The sequence below is a fragment of the Mus caroli genome, chromosome 6, assembly GCF_900094665.2.
Source record: "Mus caroli chromosome 6, CAROLI_EIJ_v1.1, whole genome shotgun sequence".
NCBI lineage: Eukaryota > Metazoa > Chordata > Mammalia > Rodentia > Muridae > Mus > Mus caroli.
The window spans coordinates 82600783-82611326 of NC_034575.1; the positions used below are offsets into that span (position 1 = coordinate 82600783).

Sequence of the window (10544 nt, forward strand, 5' to 3'; positions counted from 1 at the left end):
CTTTACTTTTCTAAGAGGATCTCTTGTAGCCCAAGTTGGCTTTGCACCTTCTGTGGCAGAGGATGTCCTTGAACTGCTCCTGTATCCACTGGCGTGCTAAGATCAAAAGCATGAACCATTAGACCTGGCTAAAAGTTGTACCAAACCTCTTCATAGGTGTAGGGGTGGGAAGGTAAGGGATTTCTTTAGAGATGAGGTCTTGTTATGTAGCCCTAGGTAGCCTGGAACCCAATTTGTAGCGCAGGCTAGCCTTGAACTCACAGAAATCTGCTTGCCTCTGCCTCCTGAGTGCCTGGATTTATGGCTTGTCCAAATGCCTCACTGTTTTGTTTTGTTTTTCCGTCCTGTTTGGTTGGTTTAATGGTTTAAGAGGGGGGGGGGGTGTCTCAATATACAGGTTGGTCTTCAAACTTGAGAACTTCTTGTCTCTGCCTCCTGATGGGCTATGCCATCATATCTGGTTTTATTATTTTTTTAAAAGTCTGATGCCAGGCAGTGTGATGCACGTCTTTAATCCCAGCACTTGGGAGGCAGAGGCAGGACAGCCTGATCTGTAGAGTGAGTTCCAGGACAGCCCGGGCTACACAGAGAAACCCTGTCTCAAAAAAAAAAAAAACCCACAAAAAAACAAAAAGACAAAACAAAACAAATTCTGTCTTCAGCAACTGCCCCTCCGTCAGCCTAGAGACTCTGACTTTTCTCAGTGGCACTGTGTAGTGAACTATCCTCCTGCTTCAATGATTCCTTTCCAAGTATGTATTGTATAGTGTTGGGTGCTGAACTGAATGCAGGGCCTTGTGTATACCACACAACTGCTATACCTCTAAACTACTTGTGAGGCCTGCTGTGCCAGGTAGTGATGGACAGGTGAAGAGACACCAGCACCCAATGCTACTAAGCCCCTCACCAAAATGGTGCCTCCCCTTGGTCTCTATTTACCTGCTAGCTGTGACATCCTTTCATTTCTAGTTACTGGTGGAATATTTCTGCCTGTGTACAAATCTGTNCCCAAGCCGGGGCTACACTGTTCTACTATGTCTATCTTCATGGTCCCCAGTGTGTATCCTGGGTGATGCAGCTTCTCAGCCTGTAGTAGAACCTCCTTCCTTGGATGGCTTTAGTGGCTGCTCCTGCCTTTCTCCAAGGTGGGAGCCATCCTATGCTTAGCTGCCCAGATTATCCCACAATTACTAGGCATGTGGTGAGGAGGGCTTGCCTGAGTGTGGGTGCTTGTTAATACAGGTGAGCTGCTTCCCTCTCCCAGGGACTCCAGCCACTCGAGCTTATCTGGCCGTGTTTGAGGACTCAAGTTTGTTGTCCACTGGCCCTGATGAATGCTCAAATTTCTAGAAGACACTGTACTAGGTCCTCACTGGCCTCATGTCCCCTCAGGCAAATATAAGTACGTATCTTTTTTTTTTTTTTTTTTTTTTAAGACAGGGCCTAACGATCTCTAAACTCACACTCTGTAAGCCTGGCTGGCTTCAAATTTTTATAATTTTTTATAATAAAAATATACTTTTTGAGACAGGGTCTATGTAGCCCTGGCTGGTCTGGAACTCACAACATAGGGGCCTCAAACTCAAGAGCTCAGCTTGCTGAGTGCTGGGAATTATACACACCCTTGGCTAGAAAGTCATGTTTGTCCCTATCTTTTAGTCTGTATATTCTAGGCAACACCTAGAAGTAGGCCCTCTGCAATCTAGTTTATTGCGTTCTAAAACTTTTTGTCCCAAGTTTGGGAAGTGTGTTCCTCCTGTAAGACCTTCAGTATTCANTGCTTTGCTTAAGGCCACGAGGCAGAACCAAGTCTGTTTGATAACCTGGGCTNCTCAGCAACATAGCAGTGAATGTAAATCTCATTACCAATGAACCTCAGAAAGAGGCCTGCATTCCAACCCTCAACTCCCGTTCTGCAGAGAAGTATCAACAAACGTTTATTGTGGACAACCCCACCCCCCACCAGGGATTCCTTTGCCTGGGTTTGAACTGCCCCCTCTGGCACCTAATTGTCTATTGTTTTACTGTTTGTTGGGTCGAGTGCTGCTTGTCAACACTTTTTGCCCTTATGTCCAGCCCAGACTCAGCTGATGGACACTTGGTTCCTAGGCATTGCCACAGCTGTTCTCAAGCTCAAGAAAAACTCAAGAGATCTAATGGGTGTTAAAGATGCAGTTTTCTGGTTCAGTGTGTAGTGGGACTCAGGAATCCGTATTTGAACACCCTGGATTGGTCTACATTCCTGGGAGGACTGTCCCACTTAGGCAGGATTATTCCCTGCAGTAATTACTATTGCACACAGCTGAGGAAAATCACAAAAATACCCCTTTGTTTCCGGGCACCTCGCTTGACAGGTGTAACCTTCTGATGGGCTACTTGCCACAGGTGCATGGCTCCCTCNCCACGTGGTCCTTCTGTTGGGGTCAGCCCNGACTCAAGGCCCTCCAATTCCCCCCCACATCCTGCAGCTGTGGCCCTCCTTTCCCCCCTTGTGCTTCCCCTTCCTCCTAGTCCCTGCCCCCACCCCCACAAGCCTTCCCACAGATTATTTTATTGTTCCTGGCCAAGTTTGCCCCGCGGGATGGGGGTAGCGGACAACGGGCTAGACACTCTCCATCCACCCTGTCCTACTGAACGGGCAGTTTTTCCACCTGAGAAAACCCTGTATCTTCCACCAGAGATATGGGCAGCGGCCTCTCTGGAACTAGGTTGGATATGTCACTCCCAGGAAGAGACCCATCTTTTGTAAACATCCCAAAGCAGGCCCAACCTGCCGTTCCTTTGTTGGGGCAGAGGGAGGGGAATCTCAGCGATAAGGCAAGAAAAGCCTGCAGGAACAAGGGCGGCCCACCCTTCTCCCCCTGGCCGCCAAGCACCCCATACTTAAACAGGGAAGGGTAGGGGGAAAGAAAGCAGCAACCGAAGAATTTAAGATAGGAATTCCCAGCTATCAAATACGAAGCATTTTTAACCAATCCATTTTTTTAATTCTTAAATTCTTGACATTACAGAACTAAACTGAAATTTATTAACATTCCACTCTTACATTTCTTATCGACAAACAGAAAATAAAATCCATGAGCCAAAAAACCCAAACGAAACTAAAAAACAGGGAAAAGCTTATAAAACTAAATATGGATCCCAGCATTAACGGCTGAACAGAGAATGTGATTTTTCTTTAAATTCTTAGCGGATGATAAAGTGTAGAAACTGAACACTTACAAATTATTTAAAACCTGGAATTACCGACCAGAAATTACACAGTTGGATCATGGGAAAACAGCAGGAAGGGGGTTACGAGCGAACCTACGCTGTTCTAGCTGCACCCCATCCCCTTCTCAGAGGAAAGCCTGGCATTGATTAGATACTGGGCCAGGCTAATACTGGCAGCCGAACCAGTAATAGTGACCTGCCTTCCAGAAGAGCCTTCCACCGGGTTGGCAATTTTGATCTGGGCCCCGGACATCTGGCGGATCTCATTGATGTTGGCGCCTTGGCGCCCGATTATGCAGCCGATTAAGTTATTTGGAATGGTGAGTTCATGGGTGGTTTGAGTAGATGCATCCAAACTTGCCCAATAGCCTTTCACCTCTGGAGAGCTGGAGTCAATTCCGGCGAATCCCGTCCCGCCGTGCATCATGGCAAAGTGAGACTGTTGTCTTGCCACCTGGTTCAGCTTGGCCAGATCCAGCGGAGAAATGGTGTGTTGTCCTTGAATCGAGTAGGCGTCTAGAGGTGGTCCCTCCAGGTCGTGGGTGGCGTGGGGGTANCCCGCCGCGTCGCTGCAGCGATCTTGGCCGCCCGCGCAGATGACTGGCGAGCTGGCCGGCATGGGCTGGTACGGGATGGTCATGACTCTCCCTTGCGGAGACTGGGAGAGCGTCTCCAGCATGACCAGGCAGATCTGCTTCACACACTCGGTGACCGACTGCGGCACGCCGGCGATAGTGATAGCCCGCTCGGTCGAGTTGGGCAGCATATCCCCCGCCACCTGGACCTGGGCCCCGGTGCTCTCGCGGATCTCCTTGATCTTGCAGCCGCCCTTGCCGATCAGGGAGCCACACTGGGTGGCGGGCACGACCAGCCGAAGTGTGACCGGGGGCCTGCTGGCCGCCGTACTGTTGGTCATGGAGCTGTTGATATCTTCCTCCAGCTTGTCGATGATCATGGCGAAGGCCTTAAAGATGGCATTGGTAGGCCCAGTCAGCGTGATGATCCTCTCCGGGCAGTTCCCCTCCGAGATGTTGATCCGCGCGCCGCTCTCCTCGCGGATCCTCTTCACCGACTCCCCTTTCTTCCCGATGATGCTGCCTACTTCCTTTCCGTGCATCAGCAGCCGAATGGTGAGAGTCACGTTGAGTCCGCTTTCAGTCACACCGGCGTCCATGGCGAGCGGCGGGCGGCGTTCGGGAGTTGGGCTCGTTACGTGGTCAAGTCCTGGGCGGCTGGCGGGGGAGGGGAGGAGTAGGCCCGAACTGCCGGCGCGAGGCGAGCGGGGGGCCGCGGGAGCGGGCGGGCGCGGGCGGGAGGCCGCGGCGGCGTCGCAGGACAGGCGGCGGCGGCGGCGGGGGCGAGCGGGACCGGGAGCGGCGGACGGGCGGGTGGGCGAGGGCGCGGCGGTGGCGACTCCGGCGGCAGCCTCGGCGGTCTGGGCGGGGCGGGAAGCCCGCTTTCAACCCCGCGTACCCTCTGACCCCGGAAGTGCTTTCCGCGCAGGACCCCTAGGAGNAAAAAAAAAAAAAAAAGAGGACCGGCTTTTTTAGGTCACAAGACTGCGCCAGCGCGCGCGATCCTTGAGAAAAATAACCCCGTGGCACCGCCGTCGGGGAGAAAACGGACAACGTGGGCAAAACTGGGGACCGGGCAGAGATTGAGAGGGAGCACGTTTTTGTTAACCCTAGCGGCTCCGGCAGGGGCCTGGGAAAATGTACTAGTTTTGTGCCGGGGACAGATAATTGTTTCCCGCTCCGCCCAAGGATTCGATGGCGGAGCGATACAGGCATACAGGCATCGGCCGGGGCCGCTGCAGGCGGGAGCTAGGCGGCCCCGGGTTGAAAACGTGCGCGGGAGGGGGCCAGGGCGCATGCGCGNCTGCGAGGGGGGGCGCGAGCGGCCCGCAGTGGCTTCCGGGGGGGAGGGGTGGCGAGGCGCGGCCCGGCGGCCGTGCACGCGCTCTGCTGGGCACGTGGGGCCCCTTCGTCCCCGGCGTCCGGGCGCCTGGTCCCAGCCCCCACCTTGGCCTCCGTCCGGCGGCTGCGTCCGCGACGCAGAGAGACTCGAGCGAGAGTCACCCGCCCGGCCGAGGGCCGCTCGGGCTGGTGGCGTTAGGAACGGGGGCCGCTGGAATGGCGTCCATTTACATAATGCTTTGTTTGCACTTGGTCGGCTCCGGTTAGGGAAGCCCTCGGAGGCGCTACCTCCTGCCCTCGTGTTTTATGTCCCACGACAGTTCCCGAGACCTTAGAGGAGCGGTGCGCATTGACGGGGTGCCGGCATGGCCCCCCGCATGTCCGCGCTGGCTCGCCCGCCGCCTGGACCACGCTCTCGGGAGGCGGCCAAGCCTGGGCGCCGCCGCCATCTTGGGAGGTCGCCCTGACCGAGGCCTCCCGCCGGGAAATGGCCCTCGAGACGCTGGAGAGCGCCTTGTGCTTTCTTTGCCGGCTCCTCGTGCCGCCGCCATAGTCAGCCTGGAGGAGGTCGTGTGAAGGAACGTGTTGTTTAATACTTGACCGAAAGGACCAGCGTGGCGTTCCTCACCCCACCCCCACCCCCGGAGCGGGGAGGGCTGGCGGCCATGTTTCCCAACAAAATGGCGACACGTGTCGCCATCGAGAAATTGGGCAGGGTCTGAAAGCTCTAGAACGTGCCTTTCATCAGTCTCAGAATTTCCCATAGGATGAAACAGCTAGAGGTGCTTTTGGAAGAAAGTTAATGCCCTTGTTGGGCCGAAAAATAAATAAAATGCAGGCCGGACACGGGATTTTTTTAAAAACTAAGTAATGGCAGGCAAGTGTGTGCCTGTGCATGTGTGTGTGCGCGCGCGTTGTGTGCACAGTATCTAACCAAGTACCCAAGCATCTAGAGAAATTTTCTAGTTTTTTCTAGACGTTGTACAGGTGGTGCTGTAACTGATTAAAGATTGTTATGGCTAAGAAGCCATAGAATGGCTATGTCTCACTATTCAACTGTCCAGTGATCGTAAAGTTCACAGTTATGTCCACTTTTCCACCTTTATAGTCAAGAGGAACAGATTGTGGTTGTGGGTGTGCCACAGCAGATTCCATTCTAAACATCCCATGCAATATAATTATTTTTAATTGAAAATTCCATGAAGTGGGTATTTATTTCTCTTTTTTTTTCCCCAACAGAGCAAGACAATCCCAGAGAGATGAAGTGACTGACCCAAGGTTACACAGAGTGGAATCTGTATCTTCTGATTTCTCTACTGGTGAGCACCTTTTGCAGATTTTTTTTATTTGAATCAGAGTTTTAGAATTTAATTTTGCTGAGCTGGTTATCAAACATAGGATCTCTAACTTTTTAGCCAAGCCATCTACCACTAAGCCACAGTTGTGTGTGTGTGTTTTTTTTTCAGTGCAGAGTCACTGTGTGGCCCATCTTGTACTGAGCTCTGGGTCCTCCTGTCTCACTTCTCAAACACTGGAATGACAGGATGTGCCACCATTGGCGGGATTTTAGAATTTAAATGTTGAGGGCATGGTAGGAAACACCTTTAATCCCATCACTGGGGAAACAGAAACAGGTAGATCTTTGAGAGTTTGAGGCCAGCTGGGGCTACAAAGTGATACCCTGTTTCACAAAAAGAAAGAAAAGAACTGACTTATGTGAACTTGTCATTTCTAAAGGAGCCACTCAGAACCCCCCTGCACCTGTTTGTATGTTCCGTGCCTTCAGTTATTCCTGGTGTTAGTGACATTTGTTTAGGCTCAAATATTATTTTACAAAGCCTCTGGATGAGGACAGGAAGTGGAAGTGATTCAGGCTTGCCCAAAAGTTCAGTATCTGTTCACCTGGCCTCATCTGAGGCCCCTTTCCCTCCACCTGGCTCCAGGGGAGCAATCGAGCAGTTCCCTAGAGACTTGCCTGCCTTCCTCAGTTGCTTGTGGATGGATTTCTGGTTTCTCCATCCCAGTCCTTTAAGCAGATAAAATAAATTACTTTACCTGACTCCAATCATCCATTTCTCTTTAAATATTGACAGAGCATGGAGGAGTATTAGATAAATCATAACCTGTGGACTCCTCAACTTAATGTAGGTAGTGGACAGCGCAACAAACATACTGGAGTGGCTGTGGCTGTGTGGGTGTCAGGGAGAGAAGAGCTTTTTGATTGAAATTACATTTAGATCATATGTCAAACTTTTCTTTTTTTCTTATATATTTTTAAAAATTTTGTCTTCTTTGGTGTTTGTTTGTTTGTTTGTTTTTTTGAAACAGGGTTTCTCTGTGTAGCCCTGGCTGTCCTGGAACTCACTTTGTAGACCAGGCTGGCTTCGAACTCAGAAAACCGCCTGTCTCTGCCTTCCAAGTTTTTGTTTTGTTTTCATTTTTGTTTTTTGAGACAGGGTTTCTTTGTATAGCCTTGGCGGATTTATTTTATGTATGTGAGTGCACAGTAGCTGTCTTCAGACACATCAGAAGAGGGCATCAGATCTCATTACAGATGGGTGTGAGTCACCATGTGGTTGCTGGGAATTGAACTCAGGACCTCTGGAAGAGCAGCCATCTGTCCTGTCCAGCCGGTGTCAAACTTTTCACATTAAAATTATGTTACCTCTGTCCACAGCTTTAGCAGACACACATCAGCGATGACAATACCAGCATGCAGACCTCAGTGTGTGCCAGGCACTGTCCTGAGCATTGCAAGGTTGTGGAACTCAAGGCTAAGCATAGTGTAAAAAGAGAAATATTATAAGAAATTTAAATGACTCACACATATGTATACACACAGATATATAACAAAACTATCATAAAAGAGAATTGCTACTAGAAATATACTCTAGAAATTTCTGTCCCCTTTTTTTTTTGGTTTTTTGAGACAGGGTTTCTCTGTATAGCTCTGGTTATCCTGAAACTCACTCTGTAGACCAGGCTGGCCTTGAACTCAGAGATCCGCCTGCCTCTGCCTCCTGAGTGCTAGGATTAAAGGCGTGTGCCATCACTGCCTGGCATGCCCATTTCTTTATATTCAAAGAAAACAGGAGCCATCATAAATAATTAAATGCCCATACGCAGGTGATGACAGATGCACATATTTAGTCTTTTCAGAANATGAAATAAATGGTGACATTTACATTTTTCAGACATAAAAGACGAGTATAGGCCATTTGAGTTTGAAAGCTATATCTTAAACCCCTAAACTACATACAGATTTTGGTGGGTGCCTCTTCCTGCATAGTGACTCAGTAGATTAAGGCATTTAAAATATTAGTGCTAAAAAAGTCATGTAATAGAGGCAGGCATGGTGGTATACATCTTTAATCCCAACACTCTGTAGGCAATGGCAGAGGCAAGTGGTTCTCTGAGTTTCAGGCTAGTCTGGTTTACATAGTGAATTCCAGGCCAGCTATGNCCTCTGTCTCAAAAGGAAAAGGAAACAAACAAACAAACAAAAAAACAGGTAACAAAAAATAAAATTAGATGTAATCAGGGAGTGTCCTGATTCATAAAATTCTGGTTTTATTAATTTACCAATTTTAAAACTATTACCTGGGGCTGCAGCCTGGCTTAGCAGTTAAGATGCCTCTTTAAAGTGCCTGCTTTTGAATCTTATAACCCAGTGGGTGGCTCACAACTTTCTGTTGACTTCAGTTCTAGGACACTGGNTGCCTTCTTGTAGCCTCAGGAGGAACCAGGCATGTGACACACAGACATTCATTGAAACAAAAACACCAATACACATAAAAAAGTATTTAAAAACCACATGTAATATACAGCTAATTTTTTTTTTGATCCAATTAGGCTTTTCATCCAAGTCTACCTGTTTAAAGTCTTTTCTTTTGCCTGAAATATTTTCTTTTTTCTTTTTCTTTTCTTTTTTTTTTCTAGACAGGATTTCTCTGTGTAGCTCTGACTGTCCTGGAACTCACTCTGTAGACCAGGCTGGCCTCAAACTCAGAAATCTGCCTGCCTCTGCCTCCCAAGTGCTGGCTGAAATATTTTCTAATTTCCTCTTTTAAAAAAAGTTATTTTTAATGTTTTTATTTTATTTGAATGTTTTTGTCTACATGTGGAAGGTGTACCATGTATATGAAGTGCCTNCAAGGCTAGAAAAGGACATAGGTCCCCTGGAAGTAGAGTTACAGATGCCTGCGAGCTGCTGTGCTCACAGGTATTAGGAACTGAACTTGAGTCCTTCTGGAAGAGTTGCTATCTCTCCAGTCCCCCTGGTTTTTCTCTTAACTGAAGACCTCTAGGACTTAGTGTCCTTTTTCAGGGAAGCTTTCCCTTTCCCAGGTCTCTCAACGTTCTGCTTGCTCTTCCCTTCTTCCGGAATACTATTCCTTTCCTTTCAGAGGCCCATATTTTGCTGCAAAGTTGTACAGTGATCAGTCAGGTTTTAACGTATGCCCTGCAGGCTACAGGAGGCATGGGTGATCCTATGATTCAGCAAAGAGGGCTCTGGTCTTTAGAGACTGAGGATCTATCTGTCTTACCTCTGGGATTCATTAGCTTGGAGACTTGTATAATCCTACTGTCTGGGCAGCAGTGTTCCCATAACAAAAGGCCAACTAATCTCCAAGTTCTTCTTTAATTTTATCTTGGGTGTGATATTGTTTGATGGTCTTGTTTGTTTATCCTTTTGATAAATCCAGGCATAAGAAATAATGAGCAAATTCTTTATTCCCCTTAGGCCTGCACTCCATGTTCTGAGGAGGAATCCTTGAAGCTACTGAGATAATGGAACAATGGAGTAGATAGTCCATTATAACTCATCTGGGATTCTTCTCATCTTCAAGTGACCACAGGTTGGTTAAGGGGCTTAACAAGGCTGGGAAAGTCAATCAGGCCTAAAGTTTGTAAGTTGAATGGCAGGGTTTATGCTTCATGTTATTAAACTCACTTCACAGAAGAGCTATCTGTGAGTGAGAAAAGACTTGCTGAAAGTTAGACAGTTTGTTAGGGTGTGAAGTAAATCTCTTGACTCCTGTTCCTTTTTTGTTTGTTTGTTTATGCCTGTGGCTATAACTTTGACCATAGAAAAGTATTAAACTCAGAAGGACCTCCCAGCTAATCTATTTTTTTGTCTCAGGACATTTATTTGAATGACCTTAGACCCTTGACTTTGTTGGGTTAAGAGACTTTTGTCCACACTTCTTCTTAAATGTTTGCATCTATGGGTTTGAGAAGGGGTGGAGATGATTCTTCACTCAAGTCCCTGAGGGCGCTGCGTGGGTAGGGACCACAGTCTTCTCTCTCTGATCCAGCAAGTATAGTACAGCTATTTAAATTTGCTAACATGTAGTGTTGTGTTTTGTTCTAAAAACTGTTTCAACTTTTTCTTTTTACCCTTCAGTTTTATCC

General features: G+C 48.3%; 1 protein-coding gene and 1 long non-coding RNA gene across 4 annotated transcripts in view; one reads left to right on the forward strand and one right to left on the reverse strand.

The window, feature by feature from the left end:
* Positions 1–2927: 2927 nt before the first annotated feature.
* Pcbp1 (poly(rC) binding protein 1) lies at positions 2928–4656 on the reverse strand. The gene has a single exon (XM_021164671.2). The coding sequence runs from the start codon at positions 4385–4387 to the stop codon at positions 3317–3319; it is 1071 nt and encodes a 356-aa protein (XP_021020330.1). The 5' UTR covers positions 4388–4656; the 3' UTR covers positions 2928–3316.
* Positions 4657–4754: 98 nt separating this feature from the next.
* The window catches only part of LOC115031344, a 43109-nt gene continuing 37319 nt past the window's right edge, over positions 4755–10544 (forward strand). Inside the window, exons 1-3 of one of the 3 annotated variants that reach the window (XR_003836985.1) lie at positions 4755–4842; positions 6369–6448; positions 9874–9988. This is a non-coding gene — a long non-coding RNA (uncharacterized LOC115031344). Of the gene's footprint in view, positions 4843–5156; positions 6449–9873; positions 9989–10544 lie in introns of those variants that run through there. The other 2 variants (XR_003836984.1, XR_003836983.1) reach the window with 2 other exon arrangements.